Source organism: Neofelis nebulosa, chromosome 10, assembly GCF_028018385.1.
Source record: "Neofelis nebulosa isolate mNeoNeb1 chromosome 10, mNeoNeb1.pri, whole genome shotgun sequence".
NCBI lineage: Eukaryota > Metazoa > Chordata > Mammalia > Carnivora > Felidae > Neofelis > Neofelis nebulosa.
Window position 1 is genome coordinate 57,197,027 of NC_080791.1, and position 25,873 is coordinate 57,222,899.

The 25,873-nt window shown below is 38.4% G+C and overlaps 1 protein-coding gene across 4 annotated transcripts in view; it reads right to left on the reverse strand.

Moving 5' to 3' along the window:
* Positions 1-25,873, reverse strand: part of RNF169 (ring finger protein 169) — a 108,136-nt gene that overhangs the window by 13,361 nt on the left and 68,902 nt on the right. For all 4 annotated transcript variants that reach the window (XR_009249688.1, XR_009249687.1, XR_009249686.1 and 1 more), the window contains exons 3-4: positions 24,661-24,807; positions 20,292-20,410 (exon numbers count right to left, since the gene is read on the reverse strand). Coding sequence is in view for 1 of the 4 variants with exons in the window: in XM_058687765.1 (XP_058543748.1) it covers positions 20,292-20,410; positions 24,661-24,807 (266 nt within the window). In the remaining 3 variants the exon portion in view is untranslated. The remainder of the gene's footprint in view (positions 1-20,291; positions 20,411-24,660; positions 24,808-25,873) is intronic.

Below are 25,873 nucleotides of genomic sequence, written 5' to 3' on the forward strand. Positions count from 1 at the left end.
TTCCATAGTACTATTGCTTTGCTTCCTTTCCCTTTTTTTTTTCATGACTCTACTGTTGGCTTTTGCTTTGTGCTTTACCATGAGGCTTACATAAAATATTTTATAGATATAACACTCTATTTTACACCAGTAACACTTTAACTTCCATCACATACAAAAGATTTACCCCTTTACTTTTTTGATGTCACAAGACACTTCATATGTATTCATTAACAAATTATTTTATAGTTATTTTTAATACTCTTGTCCCTTAAACTTTATACTAGAGTTAAGTGATTAATGTACCACCATGTTACAGTATTAGAGAATTCTAATATGACTATACATTTACCTTTACCAGTATGTTGTGTATTTTCATATTTTCATGTTACTAGTTAGCATTATTTTGTTTCAGTCTGGAGAGTTCCTTTCAGCATTTTTGTAAGGCTGATCTAGTGGTGATGAACTCCCTCAGCTTTAATTTGTCTAGGAAAGTCTACCTCTCCATTTCTGAAAGGCAGCTTTATTGGATAGAGTACTGTTGGTTGGCAGGTTTTTTTCTTTCAACCCATGAATATGTCACCCCATTCCCCTGGTCTGTAAGGTTTCTGCTGAGAATTCCGCTGAGGGCATATGGGGGTTCCTTTATAAGTTACAATCCTCTTTTCTCTCACTGCTTTTAAGATTCTCACTCTGTCTTCCATTTTTTACAGCTTTATTATGTGTCTTGGTGAGATCTCTTTAAGTTGAGTTTGGTGACCTATGAGCTTCCCAAATTTAGATATCCAAACCTTTCCCCAGATTTGAACAGTTCTCAGCTCTTACTTCTTTAAATAACCTTTCTGCTCCCTTCTCCCTCTCCCACCCTTCTCCTTCTGAAATTCCAATAGTTTGAAAATTATTATTATTATTATTTTTTGACGGTATCCCACAGGTCATATTGGCTTTCTTCACTGTTTCCCATTCTTCTTTCTTCTGCTTAGTCCACCCTGCTATTAATGCTTTCCACTGCATTTTTCTTTTCACTCAACGTTTTCTTCGGCTCCAGAATTTTTGTTGTGTTCTTATTATTTCTCTTTATTGAACTTTTTTCTTTTTTTACTGTACTGTTGTCCTGATTTAGTTGAATTGTCTTTCTGTGTTTTGTTGTAGCTCATTAAGCTTTCTGAAAACAGCTATTTTGAGCTCTTTATTGGGTACATCACAGAACTTCATGTCTTTGGGATCCATTACTGGAAAATTATTGTGATCTTTTGATGGTGTCATATTTCCTTGATTTTTCATGTTCCTTGAAGTTTTTTTGCATTGCTCCCTTCACATTTAAAGTTGCAGTCGCTGGAACCACAAAAGGCCCCGAATAGCCAAAGTAATTTTGAAGAAGAAGACCAAAGCAGGAGGCATCACAATCCCAGACTTTAGCCTCTACTACAAAGCTGTCATCATCAAGACAGCATGGTATTGGCACAAAAACAGACACACAGACCAATGGAATAGAAGAGAAACCCCAGAACTAGACCCACAAATGTATGGCCAACTAATCTTTGACAAAGCAGGAAAGAACATCCAATGGGAAAAAGTCTCTTTAACAAATGGTACTGGGAGAACTGGACAGCAACATGCAGAAGGTTGAAACTAGACCACTTTCTCACACCATTCACAAAAATAAACTCAAAATGGATAAAGGACCTGAATGTGAGACAGGAAACCATCAAAACCCTAGAGGAGAAAGCAGGAAAAGACCTCTCTGACCTCAGCCGTAGCAATCTCTTACTCGACACATCCCCAAAGGCAAGGGAATTAAAAGCAAAAATGAATTACTGGGACCTTATGAAGATAAAAAGCTTCTGCACAGCAAAGGAAACAACCAACAAAACTAAAAGGCAACCAACGGAATGGGAAAAGATATTTGCAAATGACATATCGGACAAAGGGCTAGTATCCAAAATCTATAAAGAGCTCACCAAACTCCACACCCGAGAAACAAATAACCCAGTGAAGAAATGGGCAGAAAACATGAATAGACACTTCTCTAAAGAAGACATCCAGATGGCCAACAGGCACATGAAAAGATGCTCAACGTCGCTCCTTATCAGGGAAATACAAATCAAAACCACACTCAGATATCACCTCACGCCAGTCAGAGTGGCCAAAATGAACAAATCAGGAGACTATAGATGCTGGAGAGGATGTGGAGAGACGGGAACCCTCTTGCACTGTTGGTGGGAATGCAAATTGGTGCAGCCGCTCTGGAAAACAGTGTGGAGGTTCCTCAGAAAATTAAAAATAGACCTACCCTATGACCCAGCAATAGCACTGCTAGGAATTTACCCAAGGGATACTGGAGTACTGATGCATAGGGGCACTTGTACCCCAATGTTTATAGCAGCACTCAACAGTAGCCAAATTATGGAAAGAGCCTAAATGTCCATCAACTGATGAATGGATAAAGACATTGTGGTTTATATACACAGTGGAGTACTACAGGGCAATGAGAAAGAATGAAATATGGCCCTTTGTAGCAACGTGGATGGAACTGGAGAGTGTGATGCTAAGTGAAATAAGCCATACAGAGAAAGACAGATACCATATGTTTTCACTCTTATGTGGATCCTGAGAAACTTAACAGAAACCCATGGGGGAGGGGAAGGAAAAAAAAAAAAAAAAGAGGTTAGAGTGGGAGAGAACCAAAGCATAAGAGACTCTTAAAGACTGAGAACAAACTGAGGGTTGATGGGGGGTGGGAGGGAGGAGAGGGTGGGGGATGGGTATTGAGGAGGGCACCTGTTGGGATGAGCACCGGGTGTTGTATGGAAACCAATTTGACAATAAATTTCATATATTGAAAAAAATAAATAAATAAAGTTGCAGTCGCTTCCTCCAGTCTTTATTAACTGCCTTTGGGAAAGACATACTTTCCATCTGCCTTGGTAGGGATTCTGAGGCTTCCTCAGATCTTCTATGGACGTATTTGCTCCTTGTTTCTTGCTCCCTCTTATGGCAGAATTCTTAAGCTTGTATGACTTGTCTTGATCCTGCAGCACACCAGGCCATGCACTGACACAAAAGCACCCTTTTGCTTTTCCAAAGGTGGCACTAAAACTGAAGTTTGTGGTCTCTCCCTTGCCCACAGACTTTGGCTAGCTTTCTACACACGCTCACTAGTCATGGGTAGAAATGTGCAAAGTGAGCCACAGGGTGGAGGTGTGAATGAAGTGTGTTTAGTGCTGGGAGTGCCTGTGACTCAGGTGGGAGGATCCACAGATGAAGATCTGGTTATTTATTTGAGATTTTTCTTCATTTTAAATATAGAAATTAGAATTATAAATTTCCCTCTAAGCACTGCTTTTACAACTACATCCCAAGTTTTAGTATGTTGGGTTTCATTTTCATTCCTCTCAAGGTATTTTTTAGTTTCTCTTGTGATTTCTTTTTTATAATTTTTTTTAATGTTTACTTATTTTGAGAGAAGCAGAGCATGAGTGAGGGAGGGGCAGAGAGAGAGGGAGACACAGAATGAGAAGCAGGCTTCAGGCTCTAAGCTGTCAGCACAGAGCCCAATGCAAGGCATGCACTCACAAACCACGAGATCATGACCTGAGCCAAAGTCGGGTGCTTAACCAACTGGGCCACCCAGGTACTCCTCTTGTGATTTATGTTTTGACCCATGTGTTTGTTTGATTTTTAATGCATTGTTTAATGTCCACATATCTGTGAATTTTCCAGTTTTTCTTGTTATTGACTTACAGCTTCATTCTATTGTGATCAAAAAAGATATTTTGTATTATTCCAATCTTTTAAAATTTATTGAGACTTATTTTATGGTGTAACATATGGTCTACCCTGAAGAATTTTCCATGTGCACTATAGTAGAATGTGTGTTCTGCTGTTGTGGGTGGAATGCTTTATATATAGTAAGTCTAATTGGTATCCAATATTGTGCAAGTCTTCTATATCCTTCTTTACCTTCCATCTATAATATTACATCCATTATTGAAATTGCGTGCCAAAGTCTCCAACTATTATCATTAAAGTGTTTACTGTTCCCTTCAATTCTGTCAGTTTTTGCTTCATATATTTTATGCATCCATTATTAGGTGTGTATGTGTTTACAATGTTGTGTGTGTGTGTGTGTGTGTGTGTGTGTGTGTGTGTGTGTGTGTGTGTGTTAAGTAATCTCTACACCCAAAATGGAGCTCAAACTCACAATCTCAAGATCAAGAGTTGCATGCTCTACTAACTGAGCCAGCCAGGTACCCCATACAATGGTTGTATCTTCTTAAAAGATTGACCTTTTTATCATTATACAATGCCCGTCTTGTCTCTTGTAATAATTTTTGTCCTTAAGTCTACATTGTCTGATATTAGTTTAGCTACTCCAGTTCTCTTTTGGTCACTGTTTGCATAGAATATCTTTTTCTATCCTTTCACTTTCAACCTATTTTTGCCTTTGGATCTAAAGTGAGTCTCAGCCTGTATCTGGAACATATTTTTAAAAAATCCATTCTACCAATATCTGTCTTCTATTTGGAGAGTTTTAATTCATTTATATTTAATGTAATTACTGATGAGGAAGGATTTACTTCTGCCATTTTGCTATTTGTTTTCTATATGCCTTATACCTTTTTTTGTTCATCAATTCTCTATTAATGCCTTCTTTTGTGTTAGATATTTCCTAGTATACCATTTTGAGTCTCTTCTTATTCCTTTATTAAATATGTTTTAATTATTTCTTAGTGGTTGCTCTGGGGATTACAATAACCATCTTATTTTACAACAATCTATTTCAAAATTAATACCAATTCAATTTCAATAGCATAAAAAAGCTTTTTTTGTTCCTATATAACTCTATTATCACCCTTTTACATTGTTATTGCTACATGAAGAGCTACAAAAATTATTGTAAAAACATCTTATAAGTCATAAACATATTACTGTAGTATTTGCCTAAAATAAGAGGCTTCAAAATACTGGCTGAGGGGTGAGTGGATGACTTAGTCAGTTAAGCCTATGACTTGACTTTGGCTCAGGTCACAATCTCACAGTTCATGGGATCAAGCCCCCCTTTTGGGCTCTGTGCTGACAGCATGGAGCCTGCTTGGGATTCTCAGTCTCCCCTGTCCCTCCCCAACGTGCTCTTGCTCTCACTCTCTCTCTCTCTCTCTCAAAATAAGTAAATAAACTTAAAAAAATTACAGGCTGAGAACAGTCAAGACCAGTGAACTTGATGATGTTCTTAGGACTGAAAGAACTTAACCAACATCTTCACTAAAAAAATAAGTGAAGTAACTACTCCCATTACTTTGTGTACATCCATTTCTGTACCCCTAAACACCACCACACAATGGATATATTTAATAAATTTCATATTAATGAATAAAAATATATACAGAAAGGCCTCTCTATTATGAAAAAAAGAGAAAACTTAAACATTGATTAGGAATGTAATATCTGTCAGGCACTATGCTACTTTAAGTATTCTGTATCTCATGTAATCCACACAGAAACTCTATGAGATAAGCATCATCATCCTCACTTACAGTCAAAGAACTGAGGGAGGTGATCTTCCAAGGTCATATAGCTGAAGCCAAGGTTTAAACCTGTATCTCTATGATTCTAAGGCTTGTGTTCTTTCTACCACAAGATATTGATCTTACATTCTACTCTACTGTGGCATAAAACAGACCCAGCACATCTAGAGAAGCTCTCTCTTCCAAACACATAATGAAGTCATAAACAAGAGAAAGCAGCATTGTCTAAAAGGCAACTGGCTTAAAATTTCCATTGCCAAGAGACCAGATGGTTTCTGGGATGTAGAGTTAGGCTAAAAATACCCACCAACACAATGAGTCTGACTTACAAAGAAAGAAAGGAGGGGCAGCCAGTATAAACATGCAGCTGGAAAACTAGAAGATTTAATGCTTATAAAATACTGCTTAAAGGGTTTTCAAATGGTAATACATGATACAAAAGATTAGATAGCTCATGCTCTGAACTGTTCAATCACCACTCTCACATATCCAAACCATAGTAGCTTAGTAATCAAACTCTCAGGTCTGGCAGAGCTGAGTTCCACCTAGAAGCTAAAGGCTGGAGAGGAGCCTTCTTCCAGCCCCTAGCCTGGGTGTATGAGCCCTCCCAAACGTCACCACATACACACATACTTGAATGAAACCAGAAACCTTCTTAGACCCAGTGGTAGCTGCTGTGCACCCAGAAATGGGTGAGATTTTGTTATAATCCTTCCCTTCTGTATTTATGATCTGGGTTATCTGCCTTGTGTACACTAGTATTATTTCTTTTTTTAAGTGTACAGTTTAATGGTTTTTAATTCGCATAGGTATTTAACCATTACCACAATCAATTTTAGAACATTTCCATCACCTCATAAGGAAACCTCATGCCCTTTAGCTATCACCCCTAAGCTCCTGCTTCTCCCCAAGCCCTAAGCAACCACTGATCTATTTTCTGTCTCTACCTGTTTGGCTATTCTGGACACACATCAGTAGATGTTGGTGATAGATGGAGGAACACTGCTTTCACAGCTATATTCTAAAAGGACTAGTATCATGCAAAAGGACTTCAGTCCCCTCAAAAATGAGGAAAATTGGACAAGTTCTTATTTACCTCTGTAGCAACCCTTTATCTTTTTAGAACAAGGCAGGGTATAAATTAAACAAAAAGAAGGAAGGCAGTTTTCCCTTGCAAAGGTAGATCATTTCAAGATGAGGTTCCAAGTGCAGAGCCTTTGGTCACAGGGTTCCTTCAGTAGTTTGATAGAAAGTGCATAGGTTTGGGATAAAGAGAGACCTGAGTTCTAGTTCCATCTCTGTCATTATAATGCGGTGAGAAGCTCTTGGGTGAGTTACTTAACCTCTTTGAACTGCGTTTTCCTTAGCCGAAAAATGGGAATAGTATAAAAAATCTTGTAGGATTAATGTGATAACTAAATGAAATGAGGTGTGTAAAGTACTCAACATGACCGGAAGCACCGGAGAAAAGCTAGTTCCCCTGCTACCACTCACCATCCCACCCTCTGAAAACTACCCAGGGCCTGGTGTGGCAGAGAAATTACTGGCACCTATAAAACCTGCTGCTCTCCTTATGTTCCACATCACTTCTCCTTAAGCTATGTTCCCTTTGCAACCACATTCCACTACTTTTAACATGATTTGTCCTCTTAATAACCAGTTCATCTGCTTGATTTGTTTCAATTCCTTTATCCCTCCCCAACACACACACACACACACACACACACACACACACACACACACACAATGTGCCCCAGACCATCATCAAGTCTTGTGGTTTCTTTTAACTCATTACCTCATCTTTCTCTCACAGCCTCCTCTCCCTTATGGTTACCATTTGACTGTTCCCCACACACAAACTTGCTAAGTCTAATCCTTAGATTTTTACGGAGTTTTCTAACTCCCCTCACCCCTTTCTTTTCATGCCATGGCCTCATTTTCTCCACTCTTAAAAAGTCTGCTTTAAGCCACTTCGAAATTTTTTTTTTAATGTTTATTTATTTTTGAGACAGAGAGAGACAGAGCATGAATGAGGGAGGGTCAGAGAGAGAGGGAGACACAGAATCTGAAGCAGGTTCCAGGCTCTGAGCTGTCAGCACAGAGCCCGAAGCGGGGCTCGAACTCACAGACTGTGAGATCATGACCTGAGCCGAAGTTGGAAGCTCAACCGACTGAGCCACCCAGTAAGCCACTTGCAGAGGCTTTAGTTGAGAGGTGGAAAGAATCTTAAGAAATTATCCAGTAGGGATGCCTGGGTGGCTCAGTCAGTTGAGCATCCAACTTCAGCTCAGGTCATGATCACACAATTCGTGGGTTCGAGCCCTGCATCTGGCTCTTGGCTGCCAGTGTGGAGCCTGCTTCAGATCCTTTGCCTCCCTCTCTCTCTGCCTTTCCCCTGCTTGTGCTCTCTCTTCAGAAATAAATGAACATCAAAAAACAGTAATCACACAGTAAAAGACCCTGCCCAGCAAGCAGGTAGGCCTAACAACCTGTCTTTTGCATAGATGAAACAGAAGTGGGTCCAATGAGTTTACTCAAGCTCACACAACGTCCCTACCATCTCCCTAGACTATCCTCCCCATCTCCACCTCTTTGGCTGTGCCTCCTTTCATCAATTCTGCAGCTAGTCCTCCAATATCATACCGCTCGTGTCTCTATTTGGTATCTGAAAGCATATGTATTTTCATTTGTTCACTTTAAGGAAGAGGGACAGGTCTGCATATTTTAAGGAAGATGGACAGGTCTGCAACAGACTGGGCATGCATTTATTATTGCTGAGTCTGTTAGTTTCTGTCTCTATCTCCCCTCAAACACACCTTATAGTAAGCATCTTAGGTATCATTTGATGTGCCCCACCCTGAGCCACAGACTCAGGCTTAAAGTATTTGGACATTAGAAAACAAAATATGTGGTTAATTTCTACTTAATAAAGGCTTAATTACTACTCAGTGGGAAACAGTTTTCTTTTATAGAATCTCTAAAAAAAGTACCATCGTAAGCTATTGTTAATGCATTTGAAGGCTAAAATCAACTTTATAATATATAAAACTTTATAATATATACACTTTATCAGTGTGGTACTAGACACCCCCCACCCCGCATTAATCATATGGAATCTAGTCTATAAAAACAACCACCAGCCAGTGTGTCCCTCTACAGTGACCTGAGCCCTCCCTCCTATGCTGCAAGTTTGACAAGTTTGACAATCGATTTTGACAAAGCTCCTGTTTAACCTACCACAGCACAAGACTTACTCAAACATTCCCTAAGTATTTATTGAGTGGAGGCTCGATATGCCAGACACTGTACTAAGCAGAGCAACCATAATGGTGAACAAGATGCTGTCCTTGGTTGCAAGGGGTTTAAAGTCTAGTGGGGAGATGGGCAGAGGCAGTATAGGGGTCTATAAAAAGGTGATAGGGGACAATTTTGTAAAGTGGAAAGAACCAAGAAACCTCGGTTCTAACTCAGATTCCTACTATTCTAGCTATCTACGATTTGGCAAACCATGTTCTCTCTCTCCGGGCTTTAGTCTTCTCATCAATAAAAAAAGAATTAGGTAAGATAATATTTAAGATCCTTTTCAGAGGGAGGGGCCAACATGATAGAGAAGTAGAGGGATCTGAAGTTCCCTCGTCTCTCAAACACAGCAGTGTTGAGGCCAAATGACTTTGAATTCCAAGAGTCCATGTGGCAAAGTGACAGAAACTTCTCCAGGGACCCACCAGGACAACCTGTCAGGCCATAGATGCGTGGCTGCGAACTGGGAGTGATAAAATGGGCAGACGGCAGAGGAACAGGGGAGGGATCCCCTCTGCAGAGAGACAAAGGGAAGAGAAAGGCTGGGGAAGTGTAAGACTGTATCTGGACAAGAGAAAGATCTAATCTCTAACTGTGGGGCTTTCTCCAGACTGGGGCCGACTGCCCCGTTCACACACCTGGGGAGGAGGGGAGCCAGCCCTGTGCTCGGTAACTAGTTCAGAGGCACAGTCCACAGTGGGAGAAAGCAATCCCCTCCCTGGAGTGCTGTGGGAAGAAGGTATATATCCTTTCAAAGGACAAAGATTGCCTGCGCCTGCCAGCCAGAGACCCTATATCCAGCGGCGCAGAGCGGCACTTTCCCCAAACCAGGACAGATGGAGTGGGAACCTTAAAGACATAGGGGTTTAAGTCCCAGAAGAGTGCCAGGGAAGCGCGGGAACTGGCGGAACAGGACAAAACACCTCGTTTGTGCCCACGGCACAGTGAGGATAGCTTGAACAGAGTGATTCGGGACACCTGGTCCGTGGAGGAGAGCCTGGGGTGTCACCATTTTTCTCCCCACCACCAAGGTGGGGCTTCAGGGAAGGGACAGTGGGCCTACATCAAACCACGCCCCTCCACACCTGGTAACTGCTATCTCCTGGAGAGGCATAGACGCTGAGGACCAGACAGCCCCTCCTCCAGACTGTGGCTGTTGCATTGCCTGATTAAATTCTCGGACAATTTTATATATATATATATATATATATATATATATATATATATATATATATATATATATATATATATATTCTTCCTTCCTTTTCTCTTTCTTATCTCTTTCCTCCTCTAGTCTGGTTAATGTGGTTGTTGGTTTGTTTAATCAGACATATTTAATCTATTCTCTTTATACATGTTCTACACCTCCTTCTTTATTTTCCTTTCTCTCTGGATTAAGCCGTATAGTTTCTCTGGTCAATTTTCTTTTCTTTTTCCCTGCCTCCTTTTTTATTTTTCTTCCTCTCCCTCTCTGGATTAAGCCGTATAGTTTCTCTGTCTGGTCAATTGTTATTTTATTTTATTTTTCCCTGCCCTGTCATTTCTCTCTTTGTATGGGATAAGGCCTCATCCATCAGCACTGCCTCCACCCTGTTTACTTGTAGCTGGTGTTTCTGTCTTTTTGCTTTTTTTGTTTGTTTGTTTATTTGTTGTGTGTTTGTTTTTGTTTTCTGTTTTTTGTTTGTTTCCTTTCCAGGGCTACTTCAATGAACAAATCAAAACACACCTGGTGGAGGGTCCAAAACATCACCACGAGTAGGGAGAAAAAGTAACCAAAGTCACAACAACAGAGAGCAAGTAACACCTCCAAAAACACCTCCTGAAGGGTGATGCCCTGGAGAGTGTATGACCCCTCTTTAATATAGTGCTCGCAGGTGCAGGGCACATAACAAGCTTGTAAAACACATAAGGGACAGAAAACTAGCCAAAATGACAAAATGGAAGAATTCTCCTTAAAAGAAATTCCAAGAAAAAAATGACAGCTAAAGAATTGATCAAAACAGATGTAAACAATATAACTGAACAAGAATTTAGAATCATAGTCATAAGATTAATCGCTGGGCTTGAAAAAAGCATAGAAGACAGCAGAGAATCTATTGCTGCAGAGATCAAGGAACTAAAAAATAGTCATGATGAATTAAAAAATGCTGTAAATGAGGTGCAAAATAAACTAGAGGTGATGAGAGTGAGGACTGAAGAGTCAGAGGGGAGATTAAGTGAAATAGAAGATAAAATTATGGAAAAAGATGAAGCTGAGAAAAAGAGAGATAAAACAATTCTGTTCTACGAGGGGAGAATTAGAGAACTAGGTGATTCAATAAAACAGAACAATATCTGTATCGTAGGAGTTCCAGAAGAAGGAGAGAGAGAGAAAAGGGCCGAAGGAGTATGTGAACAAATCATAGCTGAGAACTTCCCCAATCTGGGGAAGGAAACAAGACATTGAAATCCAGGAGGTACAGAGAACTCCCTTCAGACGTAACTTGAATTGATCTTCTGCATGACATATCATAGCAAAACTGGCAAAATACAAAGATAAAGAGAGAATTCTGAAAGCAGCTAGGGATAAACAGGCCTTAACCTACAAGGGTAGACACAGAAGGGTAGTAGCAGACCTATCTACTGAAACTTGGCAGGCCAGAAAGGAGTGGCAGGAAATTTTCAATGTGCTGACTAGGAAAAATATGCAGCCCAAATCCTTTATCCAGCAAGTCTGTCATTCAGAATAGAAGGAGAGATAAAATGTTTTCGCAGAGAAACGAAAACTGAAGAAATTCATCACCACTAAACTAGCCCTACAAGAGATCCAAAGGGGGACTGTGAGTGGAATGTTGCAAAGACCACAAAGGATCAGTGACATCATTACAAGCATGAAACCTGCAGATAACACCATGACTCTAAATCAATATCTTTCAATAATAACACTGAATGTAAATGGACTAAATGCTCCAATCAAAAGACATAGGGTCTCAGAATAGATAAAAAACAAGACCCATCTATTTGCTGCCTACAAGAAACCCATTTTAGACCTGAGGAACCTTCAGATTGAAAGTGAGGGGATGCAGAACCATCTATCATGCTACTGGAAGTCAAAAGAAAGCTGGAGTAGCCATACTTATATCAGACAAACTAGATTTTAAACTAAAGGCTGTAGCAAGAGGCGAAGAAGGACATTATATCATAATTACGGGGTCTATCCATCAAGAAGAGCTAACAATTATAAATGTTTATGCACAAAATTCAGAAGCACCCAAATATATAAAACAATCACAAACATAAGCAATCTTATTGATAAGAATGTGATTATTGCAGGGGACTTTAATACTCCACTTACAACAATGGATAGATCATCTAGACAGAAAATCAATAAAGAAACAATGGCCCTGAATGATACATTGGACCAGATGGACTTGACAGATATATTCAGAACTTTTCATCCTAAAGCAGCAGAATACACATTCTTCTGGAGCACACATGGAACATTCACCTAGATCACATACTGGGTCACAAAACAGCCCTCACTAAATATAGAAGAATTGAGATCATGCCATGCATACTTTCAGATCACAATGCTACAAAACTTGAAATCAACCACAAGAAAAAGTTTGGTAAACCTCCAAATGCATGGAGGTTAAAGAACATCCTACTAAAGAAAAAATGGGTCAGCCAGGCAATTAAAGAAGGAATTTAAAAATATATGGAAACAAATGAAAATGAAAATACAACAATCCAAAACCCTTGGGATGTAGCAAAGGCAGTCCTAAGAGGAAAATACAATGCAATCCAGGCCTATCTCAAGAAACAAGAAAAATCCCAAATACAAAATCTAACAGCACACCTAAAAGAACTAGAAGCAGAACAACAAAGAAACCCCAAAGCCAGCAGAAGAAGAGAAATAATAAAGATCAGAGCAGAAATAAAGAATACAGAATTAAAAAAGAAACAACAGAACAGATGAATGAAACTAAGAGATGGTTTTTTGAAAAAATAAACAAAATTGATAAACCCCCTAGCCAGACTTCTCAAAAAGAAAAGAGAGAGGACCCAAATAGATAAAATCATGAATTAAAATGGAGTTATCACAACCAATCCCTCATAAATACAAGCAATTATCAGAGAATACTATGAAAAATTATATGCCAACAAACTGAACAACCTGGAAGACATGGACAAATTCCTAGACACCCACACACTACCCAAACTCAAATGGGAAGAAACAAAAAAATTGAACAGACCCATAACTAGTGAAGAAATTGGATCAGTTACCAAAAATCTCCCAACAAGTAAGAGTCCTGGGACAGATGGTTTCCCAGGGGAATTCTACCAGACATTTAAAGCAGAGTTAATACCTATCCTTCTCAAGCTGTTCCAAAAAACAGAAATAGAAGGAAAACTTCCAGATCATTCTATGAAGCCAGCATTACCTTGATTCCCAAACCAGACAGAGACCCCACAAAAAAAAGGAGAATTACAGGCCAAAATGCCTGGTGAACATGGATGCAAAAATTCTCAACAAGATACTAGCAAATCAAATTCAAAAGAATTATTTATTCTTTTATATATATATATCCCTGAGATCAGGAACATGATAGGGATGTCCACTCTCACCACTGTTGTTTAATACAGTGCTGGAAGTCCTAGCATCAGCAATCAGACAACAAAATGAAATAAGAGGCATCAAAATTGGCAAACAAGAAGTCAAACTTTCACTTTTTGCAGATGACATGATACTCTACATGGAAAACCTGAAAGACTTCACCAAAAGACTGCTAGAACTGATACATAAATTCAGCAAAGTGGCAGGGTACAACACCAATGTACAGAAATTGGTTGCATTTTTGTACACCAATCATGAAGCAACAGAAAGAGAAATCAAGAAACAGATCCCATTTACAATTGCACCAAGAACCATAAAACCCCTAGGAATAAACCTAACCAAAGATGTAAGAGATCTGTATACTAAAAACTATAGAAAACTTATGAAGGAAATTGAAGAAGACACAAAGAAATGGAAAAAACATTCCATGCTCATGGATAGGAAGAATAAATATTGTTAAAATGTCAATACTACCCAAACAATCTACACATTCAATACAATCCCAATCAAAATTGCACCAACATTCTTCTTGAAGCTAGAACAAACAATCCTAAAATTTGTATGGAACCACAAAAGACCCCAAATAGCTAAAGTAATACTGAAGAAGAAAACCAAAGCAGGAGACATCACAATCCCAGGCTTTAGCCTCTACTACAAAGCTGTAATCATCAAGACAGTATGGTATTGGCACAAAAACAGACACATAGATCAATGGAATAGAGAACCCAGAATTGGACCCATAAATGTATGGCCAACTAATCTTTGACAAAGCAGGAAAGAGTATGCATTGGAAAAAAGACAGTCTCTTTAGCAAACGGTGCTGGGAGAACCGGACAGCAACATGCAGAAGAATGAAACTAGACCACTTTCTTACACCATACACAAAAATACACTCAAAATGGATGAAAGACCTAAATGTGAGACAGGAAACCATTAAAACCCTAGAGGAGAAAGCTGGAAAAACCTCTTTGACCTCAGCTGCAGCAATTTCTTGCTTGACACATCTCCAAAGGTAAGGGAATTAAAAGCAAAAATGAATTATTGGGACCTCATCAAGATAAAAAGCTTCTGCACTGCAAAGGAATCAACAAAACTAAAAGGCAACTGACAGAATGGGAAGATATTTGCAAATGACATATCAGATAAAGGGTTAGTATCCAAAATCTATAAAGAGTTTACCAAACTCAACACCTGAAAAACAAATAATCCAGTGAAGAAATGGGCAGAAGACATGAATAGACACTTTTCCAAAGAAGACATCCATATGGCCAACAGACACATGAAAAGATGTTCAACATCACTCCTCATCAGGGAAATACAAATCAAAACCACACTGAGATACCACCTCACACTGGTCAGAGTGGCTAAAATGAACAACTCAGGAAACTACAGATGCTGGTGAGCATATGGAGAAATGGGAACCCTCTCACACTGTTGGTGGGAATGCAAACTGGTGCAGCCGCTCTGGAAAACACTGTGGAGGTTCCTCAAAAAATTAAAAGTAGAACTACTTATGACCCATCAATAGCACTAGGAGGAATTTACCCAAGGGATACCGGAGTGCTGATGCAGAGGGGCACAGGTACCCTAATGTTTATAGCAGCACTTTCAACAATAGCCAAACTATGGAAAGTGCCTAAATGTCCATCAACTGATGAATGGATAAAGAAGATATAGTTTATATATACAATGGGAATACTACTTGGCAATGGGAAAGTATGAAATCATGCTATTTGCATCAACGTGGATGGAACTGGAAGGTATTATGCTGAGTGAAATAAGTCAGAGAAGGACTGATATATGTTTTCACTCATATGTGGATCTTGAGAAACTTAACAGAAGACCATGGGGGAAGGGAAGGGGAAAAAATAGTTACAGAGAGGGAGGAAGGCAAACCATAAGAGACTCTTAAATACAGAGAACAAACTGAGGGTGGATGGAGGGGGTGGGGAAGAGGGGAAAATGGGTGATGGGCATTGAGGAGGGCACTTGCTGGGATGAGCACTGGGTGTTGTATGTAAGCGATGAGCCATGGGAATCTACCCCAAAAACCAAGAGCATACTTTACACACTGTATGTTAGCCAATTTGACAATAAATTATATTAAAAAAAAAAAAACTAATAAAAATAATTGAAAAAATAAAAACAAACCCCCTCCCCCTCAAAAAAGATCCTTTTCAGATCTAAGAGTCTACATTCTAAAAGAATATAACAAAACAGCAGCAGTAACAGTCACTGAATTATCATGTGGCAGAAATCTTGCTGGGTACTATTTACTTAAGATACAATTTTATATGGAATGGCAGTACTGGCATTACTGCATTACTTTCTTTCTTCTTCTTCTTTGTTTTTTTTTTTTTTCATTTTTTAAACTGGAAAGAGGATAGATGGTTAAATTATATCCTTTATACGGTTAGGCCCCAGTTCCAAGAAGAATCCAAAGTGACTTACTGCAAAAATACATAAAAACTGAGCCTTAACAGAGGATATAGATCACATTAAGTAATAAATATGGAAAAAGTATACCAAAAAAAATTTTTTTATTATAGGCTATGTTGAAAGTCATGACGATTGAATTGAAAACTCTGTCCTAATCCTAAACTTCCAGATAGCAAAAGCAAAGAGGAAAATGCAAGTGGACATGTAGCCTTTTGAAAAGATACCACCTCAACAGAGAAAGTTTTCCAGGCTGAGCTTTTAGAAGAATTTGCAATCAGGTTTGGTTTGATTCTAGTGGCGAAGAAGGGAATGAAGAGTGTAGGGAAATAAATTTAAACCAATTTTTCAGATATTTAAAATAAAAGTTTAACTTTACAATTATATATCTTATGGTTTAAGTTAATTAAAAAAAAATTCTTAATGTTTATTTTTCAGAGAGACAGAGTATGAGTGGGGGAGGGGCAAAGAGAGGAAGACACAGAATCTGAAGCAGGCTCCAGGATCCGAGCTGTCAGCACAGAGCCCAACACAGGGCTTGAACTCAGGAACCACAAGATCATGACCTGAGCTGAATTTAGACGCTTAACTGACTGAACCACCCAGGCACCCCTCAAGTTAATTTTTCTCAATTAACATATATTTTGTGATTAACTTAGAAATGATCTTGGATTAACTATTACTCTGCCTACTTGAAAGACGTTTCATTTTCTTTTTTTTTTTTAATTTTTTTTTTCTAACGTTCATTTATTTTTGAGACAGAGAGAGAGACAGAGCATGAACGGGGGAGGGGCAGAGAGAGAGGGAGACACAGAATCGGAAACAGGCTCCAGGCTCCGAGCCATCAGCCCAGAGCCTGACGCGGGGCTCGAACTCATGGACCGCGAGATCGTGACCTGGCTGAAGTCGGATGCTTAACCGACTGAGCCACCCAGGCGCCCCAAGAAGTTTCATTTTCAATAAGGCTCTAGAATTTTATGAATAATACTCCAAAGCCCTCTTTGCTTTGAATTTTTCGAATAAATGGAGACAGAGCTGTTGGCAAGACTCATAGCCAGAATCAACCAATGGATTCCGTCCAAAATAGCTATCCTATCAGGCTTACTCACTCTTACCTCCATGCCTTTGGGCTTAAGACAGAAAACTTTACAAAGTAGGTAAGTAAAACAAATACAGATTGATTTCCTTTAAATACAGTTGTAAAAACTTTCAATGCTTTGGGGCACCTGGGTGTCTCAGTTGGTTAAGTGTCTGACTTCAGCTTACTTAGGTCACGATCTCATGGTTCATGGGTTTGAGCCCCGTGTTGGGTTCCTCACAGAATCCCTGCTTGGGATTCTCTCTCTCTCCCTTTCTGCCCCTCCCAGAGACTTGTGCTTTCTCTCTCTCTTAAAATAAATAAACTTAAAAAAAAAAAAACAAAAAAACAAAAAACTCTGAAAGCTTTTACATATGACCTCTCTTTAAGAAAAGAACTTACAGAGAAGACCTATTCTCTTGTTGTTTGTTGCTTAACACATGGAAAAAAAATGCATGTGAAATATCCAGAAACGATTAACGATGCTAATACGTTTTTTAATGTGGTAAAATATATATAACATGAAAGTTACCATTTTAACCATTTTAAGTTTACAGTCACATTGTTGTGCAACATCACCATGCTAATTATTTTTTAATATATCCGTATGCTACATCTCATTGTGTTAGAGTAAGCAGTTAGTTAGGCTTTAACAGGATGCCTGGAGGCCAACAAAGGAGGTGGGGCTCGCTAGCCTAGCAGGGAAGTTAGAGACCTTTGCTGGCAGCACACCAAAAACAAGCCCACAGAAGCCAGATCAAATCAAACAGGCCCAAGATGAAGAAGGCCAGATAGAGATGCAGACCAAGTAAGGGAGAAAAGGTATGAAATCCTGCTCCCAAGATATCCCCTCCCCAAGTAATAAATATTCCACCCCCTAGTTAACAACTGTCAATAAAAGAAACCCAAACCCCAGGGTGAATAGCTCTCCCTTGAGCTTGCCTCCTCTCACATCTTGGAGACAATACTCTCACTTTAATAAACTTTTCTACTTGCACTGCTCAGCTGTTGTGTCTGGTATATCCTCGAATTCTTTCTTGCAACAAGACCAAGAGCCTTCGGAGACATCTTTGAGATGAGGGTTCCGGGTCTCCCCAGTTCACATGCAACAATTTCAGCACTAACATGTCCAAATTGTTTTTCTAAGTATCTTTTGGAACTGAAATTTAAATATTTTCTTATCTAAGGAAAAAAGTATGTTGACTAAATAAGACAGGCAATTCACAATATTATGGTAATAGATTTTCCAACCTAAGTTTTCCAGGACATCAGCAAACTATGTCCTAAAAAGATAAGCCTACCAACCAAATCCAATGAATTATTTTAATAACTGTACTTCATTAATAACTGAACTCAGCCCACAACCTTGGACATTTGGAAAAAATGAATGCTGAAACCCAGAAATGTGTAAGACAAATCATAAGCATTCCTTAACAGTAAGATGTTAAGTGAATGTTTTCCTATAAATTAGTCCCATTGTGGCTCAATGATATACAGTAAGGGCAAGGATGGGCCGAGGAGCAGGAAAATAAGATATGTTACAGATATTCCAGAGCCACACATAACTGAAAGCATACCTCTGCATAAGGGCTTTTTACATTTTACCCTTTAGAGAAGAATTTTCTAAGTTCCTTGCTAGGCATTTCTAAGTAATGACATATTAACCTGCTACCCTCTTTAAAGGAATGAATTACAAGAGTAGAGACTAGAATTGGTGATAAGTAATTCAATGGCACAATTGATCAATATCCACTCCAACTAATTGGGGCAATTTGACCTTAGCATATTTGGATTTCAAGACAAATTTCTCTTTTTTCCAAGTCATTTCAAATTTATGAGATATTAATTAACTTATCACAGACTGCCTAAAAGCAACATTTATTTGTTTCAGTAAGTATTTACTGTGACTTGACTAAAATGAATGACATGATCTGTTTCTCTTCTCAGTAGACCTCTAATAATCATTAAAATATGCCTTCTATAAATGGGGGCAATCCATATATATACAATCAGCAACTGAAAAATCCTTAGTCAAGCAGTCTTGAATTTTTTAACTTTAGGGGGCATCTATAGTTCAAGCTCATATGCACAATGCAAGCATTTCATCTTTACCATAAATGGAAAGTAAACTGGCTTATATCTCACTTATTGGGTTCTGATTACATCAATCAAACCTAAGTGGTTACAATACAGTGGCCATTAAATGTCAAATGAATGAATAAATACTCTAGGAAAGAGCCTTCCTGGAAGGAGTTGCCATTACCTGCAGAAGGGGAGGCTTTTAAGGGAAGGGGAAGGGGGAGGGGGGAGGTTTAATTAAGTCTATTCTCAGAAAGAACAAGAAAATCAGACTGCTCCAAAAGAACACACACAAAAAGGATTTAGATATAAACATTACATCAGGAATCATAATAGTACATGCATTATACATCTTAAACTTGGTAGTTTTGGGGGTCATATTTATTAGTGATTAGCAATAAAAAAACTTAAAACGGAACCAAGTATATGTCCATAGGGGCAGCAAAAAAGAGAGATCTACTTCACAGTGCTGCTGGGAAGAAAGAGAGGAACCCTAGATATAAGGGTGAACAATGCTGGTTTTAACCAAAAACAGATAACAAAATGGCATAAAGATTGTGTCTTTTCGTCTTTATATTAAAACAGAGTGCATGGTATATAGTAGCTACTCACAAAATGTCTGTTGAATGAATGATTCCTTCTTACTTCCTTCCCCCATTTCTTCTTCCTTTCTTCCTATTTATCACTCCTTCCCCCTTCCTTTCTTCTCTCATTCTCTTTTCTTCCATCATTCCTCCTTCCTTCCTTTTCCTTCCATCTAGCCCTTCATTATTCCCTCCATCATCCAACATCCATCCAATTTCTCCCTCCTTTCATCTCCACAGCCTGCAAAGTCTAAAGGATCAAGAGATTTCTTGACAAGGTCTTAAAAACTTTGCAGTTTGTCTTCTTGAAACCTATTCAAGATATATATTTTAGTTCTAGGCAGTGAAAATAAAATCAACTGTGGCCTCACTTCCTACTAAGAGAAAAAACTCCAGAGAGAGAATCGACGGATGTTGTTAGCAGAAGCTGACATTGTTGTTCCTTCCCAAGATAGAAAGATCACACTTTGTAGCACAGAAAGTAGCATAATACTACTCTGAGGATACCAGAAACAAGTAAAAATTACTTTTAGATCAGCCCCCTGTTCCTAGTCCATATTTGAAAACCCAATTCCCACATCTTGCCCCCATTCCCACCTCTCCCTCCCAAAAGTAGCTACAACAAATACTTTTGCTCCCCCTACTCCATCCCTTTAGTCTCATACTCCAGAATGGAAGAACCTTGACTGACTTTAGTATCAGTCTCTTACCCTGCCAGGAAAGCTAAGGAGTAGGAGTTGTTCTTGGAAACAAATGCCGAGCGATGTGTCTGTGTCATCTTGCCTCGGGAAGGTTCTTCGTTCTCTGAATCTGAGAGGCGTGCAGGACACTGGCAGGAGACAAGGGAGACAACATTGTCTATTTGTGTTCCCATGGAATCTCCCATAGCTATTGTTCCACGTCTATTATATGTCATTTCTCTCTAAGCACCAATGTTTCCAACCGCTTCTTGGAGATCCCAATCTGGATATTCCAAATAGTTCAAACTTAATATATCCAAAATTAAATTCAGTATTTTCCTCTCTAAGCCCCACTACCAACCCATCTAGAAGCCTCAATGTCACTATGACTCTTTCCTTTCCCTTTCTTCAAAGTCACAGAAACACTGCATAGAGGTTTTGAGTACCCCCAACGCTTCTAAATATTTTATTTCATTTATGCTTTATATCGGTCCTATTAAGAAGGGATTACCTTTCTTCTACAGATGGCAAACTGAGGCCCAGAATAATTAATTTGCATAGGACTGTAGAGTTAATAAGTAGCTAACGCTATTACTTAAATCCAGAGTGTCTGTCTCCAAGTGCCTTCATGCTAGTTCCACTCTACCCCATTCTACTCCTAAAATGCCTTTCAGACAGAACTCCTTCCATGTATACTCATTGTCATTGCCTTTCCTTAGATTCTCATCCTCTTTTTCCTGGACTGTTGCAATTATCTACTTACTGGTCTTGTTCTCTCCAGCCTTTTTTCCCTCTAATCCTACCATACTATTAAGCACACAAATATAATCCTGTTACTCCCCTGCTTAACTGTTGGTTAAAGGATAAAGTGGAAACACCTCAGTATGATACAATAATCTTCAAAAACTAGACCCAACCTTCTTTCATAATTTTTCTCCCACCAGGTCTCATAAAGGGAACTCCTTGAGCTCTAGTACAACCAAACTACTTTCTACTCTCCATGTACCATCAAAGACTTTCAAAGGCTCTGTTCTGAACATGCTACTTCCTTTGCCTAAAACTCCTATTCCACATTCTCTGCCTAAAAGAAATACTCATTGGCCCTTCAGAGGCATCTGAAATGTCACTTTCTCTGCAAGGGGTTCTAAATACCCCTAGAATCAGATTTTTCCATCTTGTTGATACTCATTCAGTTACCTTCATTTTATTTTAGAGTCTTATTTTGAGTCTTTCAATTTACGTTTGAAGTTTCTTTACACGTACTTAGAAAAGAGGTCTGGAAGGTTATTTACCAAAATGTTTCTAAGAGTTACCTCTAAATTGTTAGATGACAAGCAGTTTTTCACTTTTTGCTTTATAATCTTTGATAAGACTAAATTGCTATACCAGATTGTTTTCCAACAATTCACATTATTATTGGTATTAACCATACCATAACAAATCATAGATTGTCATGTCCATTTTATTTCCACTCCACATTGATAACAACAGATGGTAATATCTTCTAGAATAAGCACGTTCTTCCCTCCATTGAATTGAATTTAATAAACATGTACCCAACACCTATGATGTACAAAACAGTGTAGGAGATTTTAAAATAGCTAACTCAATTTTAAAGATTGAGTTAGATTTTAAAATAGATTTTAAAATAGCTTACTCAACAAACTTATAAATCTAGTAGAGAAACACAAATACACAACCATAATCTAAGGGAGAATGAAATAAATCCTGTAAAAGTTACAACGTTGGGAGGGGAGAGAGTAGATGATAGGAGTAGAGAAACAAGTGAGGAATCCCTGATAGGTTCCAGGAAGGTGACAGCTTTGGAACTGGGCTTGGACAGATGAATAGCTTTCAAACAGGTAAGCAGGGTGGCATTTCAATTAGATGAAAATGCAAGAGAAAAACTCTAAAGAAAGAAAAGCATAAAGCTATATATTTGGGGGGAAAGTAAACAGGTCTGTTCTCTAGAATTTGGGGGTATGAGCAAGGATGGAAGATAAGTTAGAATTACACTAAGGACTTGAATGTTAGAGTAAAGAATTCTCATTTACTTTCATAGGAAATGAGGTGTCACCAAGTCTTTGGGGACAGGAAAGCAAAATGATCTGTTCAGCTCTAATCATAATGTTCTCTCTATAAAAAACAATCCTTCAGCTGGCTTTCCACTGAGACCACTTGAGCTTCTCTTATGTCCCCATTTGAACGTAGTCTTGGCTAAACTAAATGAAATTATTTTTTTAACACCAAAAACTCTTAAGACATATTTAAAGCAAAATCAGAGCCATGTAAAAGTCCTCAAAACAGACAAAAGCAAACAGAAAAAGAGGTAAAATAGCAAAAATCTAAAACTTTAAGTGTTCATAAGTGAGATTTTATTCAATGTGTTTTTGTATATAAAATGTTTTGAAACTGGGGCGCCTGGGCGGCTCAGTCGGTTAAGTGTCCGACTTCAGCTTGGGTCATGATCTCACGGTTTGTGAGTTTGAGCCCCATGTCAACCTCTGTGCTGACAGCTCAGAGCCTGGAGCCTGCTTTGGATTCTGTGTCTCCTTCTCTCTGCCCCTCCCCCACTTATGCTCTGTCTCTATCAAAAATAAATAAATGTAGAAAAAAAAATTTTTTTATGTTTTGAAACTTACTACTACCAATAAAAACAAATCTGAGGATTTATACTTCTGGATTCCTTTTAAGATTACAATCAGGTTACAATTCCTTTTAAACTAACAAAATGCAGTTGATTTCTATTTCAAAGTTGGTAGTGGCAAAAGAAAAAGCAATTAGAGCAATTTCCTGGCCTTGACATGAATTAATACGAGAGATCTTTTCCTGGATGAAACTTGAATCCAGCAAGGCCAAAAACAGCAGGTTCTTTCTATCAAAGGACCACAGTGAAGGGTAAGCTCTCTTTGTCAAGACTGGTTTGTCCTAAAGAGAAAGGTCCTTCTGGATCATTTTGCCTGAAGGCTCTAACGGACAGTCCTGTTGGGGTAAAGAGGCAAAGGTTGCTGTCTAGAGATCACAGACCACAGTTGGGGCTACTAGTCAGAAAACATACTGTAGGTGCAAGACATGTTTTATTCTCGCCATCCTAGTTAAACTGCATGCTGTCCAGTAGCAGTCTTTTTCCTTTTGTAGTTCCCAATGAACAGAGCATTAAGAGTACACAAGCATTTCTTATTTGTTAAATTGAATCTTATGGAAGAGTGAAACCCTCTAAAATGCAAGTGATTGGTTTTGATAAGAATTAAATAATAACAATTATTATTATAAATGGGATAAAAAATGCACATGCATGTTGATAGCAGCAATTACCATTGATCCAAGAAAGCTTAAGTAACTTCATTTCCTGAAGGTCAGGAAAAATACCTTTGCAAAGAGTAAAGCCAAAACACAGTGAAATTAAGTAGCCTGGCCAAAGTCGTACAGTCCGTTACAATGCTGGGATCTGTTTAAGGAGCAGACTTCTGAAGGTGCAGAAAAAAATTTTTTCCTTCCATTCTATGTTCTCTGTATTAAATACAGTAAAGCTTTTATTAATTCCAGCTTATTGGGAAGCTAACCTGAAATACTAACAAGGCTAAATCACAAACTATTCTAAAAGATTATGACACTAAAGATATTGTAAGTACACACAGCAAGCAACAGAAAAAGGTCTGATCCAGTAAGACTTAACTAAAGAAAAAAAACCCAATTGTAATTATCCATTTGAGCATCCAGTAGGCCTTCCAAAAGTGCTTTCATACATACATTAAATATACCACTTACAACCTTTTTGAGTAATTTGCTTGGTAAAAAAGTGATGAAAACAATTCAGGCAAGATTTGCAAGATTAGAAGTCTAGAGTTAGTTTAAACTAAGGGTTAGCGTTAGTTTAAACTAGGTAACTTAGGGTTAGCTTAAACTAAGTAATCTGATATTGAAGTCCTACCTTATATCTAGCACTGTGTTGCTTAAGGCATTAAAAAGAATAAAAGGAAATCAAATACAAGCTTTAAGGAAACCTAGTTGAGAATATAAGATGTACAAAACTCAAAGGTCAAATCACAACACAGAAGTCAAAACGACAACACACATGTAAGTAGTATTGAATAGAACAGTATTGAATAGTAGTGAATAGTATAGAATACTCCACAAGTAGTATCCTGTACTAGGTTTTTCCCCTCACTCACCTTTTTTCCCCACTGTTCCTTAATCTTTTCACCCAAGTCTCAATTGTCTCATTCAGAATTATTTTCTCCAGCTGTCATCGAGACACTAAGTTTTTCACTACTCTTAAACTGCATACTCAGTGACTCTTCTGGTCTCATAGCTCACAAACATAGGTTTGCAGATCCACATCACCTGGGATAATTACTGATTTGGGGCCAGATGTCCATCAAAACGGTGATCTACTTACATGTTCCAGATTTGATTTCAGTACTAATGGCTCATCTCTCTTTTTCTGTTCATCCATTTTTCTTTTCCCTGTTTCTGTATCCTCTGATAACAGCTTGTGGGTTTGATCTTCAGAGGTTTTCTCCTCTTGCAACTTTTCTTCTCTCAGCTAAAAATACAAATCACACCGAGAAGGAGAGTTTTAGGCAACCATAGACTTCAAAACATTTTTTACTCAGTAGTCTATTAGAACAAACATCACATGGAAGTTTGAGACTATTTTTCTTATTAGATATAGAGCCCTCTTAATTTTTAAGTAAGTCTGCTTTCACTTGACTTTTGCCAAACATACACTGCATGACTTAAGATTTAACTGCTCCGCATTCTTAAGCAATATGAAATGATAAAAGTTAAAATAATATGCATAATCAAAAAATAAGATTTACTCACTTAGCCAAAAAAGGCTGAACCTAAAAACTTTCCTCGTTCCCAGAAACCAGATAAAACTACATTAGTGAGGAGAACAGCCAAGATGTAGGCCACAGAGGGCCAGGGGTCATTGGTCCTAGAGGCAATAGAAAAAATTATCACAGTTTCAATGTCCTGCAATTTATGCATTATCTTGTGGTCCAGAGGACAGGTCAAAATACATTGTTTACAAATAAATTTAAGGCAGAAGCCAATGCTCCTCATTTGGAGGTGGCAGGACATTATGAACATAAGATGAGCATTGGAATAAAAACTCGGGTTCCAGTGGGTCTGTACTTATTACCAGCTGTACCATCTTGGGCAAACGAAGCATCATATGCTCACCTACAAAATAGGGATAATGCTACTTACTTTGTAGATACTGTAGTAAGAAATGAATAATAATATAAAGGATTTAATGTAGTGTCTTGCTGTGTACTTACAGTACATTAAGAGTTTCCTTTTATTTTCCTTTCACTGCCCTAGGGTTTTCATAAAACTTAAATGACATAAGGTATATCAAGGCATTTACAGGCTACTAACTTTCAATCATACTTGCAAAAAAAATAAAGCTAAAGAACAAATATTTTGCATTGGTTGTCGCCTCAGGGTTAAAAAGCAAAACCAACAATAAAAACAATTAAGATTTAGTCTTGGTCCCTGAAATGCAGCCAGATCAACACTAAACCAATCTTGCACAACTAGAAAACTGATTTGAGGATTAACACAACAATCTGCACAACCTGAACTACAGAACATGGCAGGTG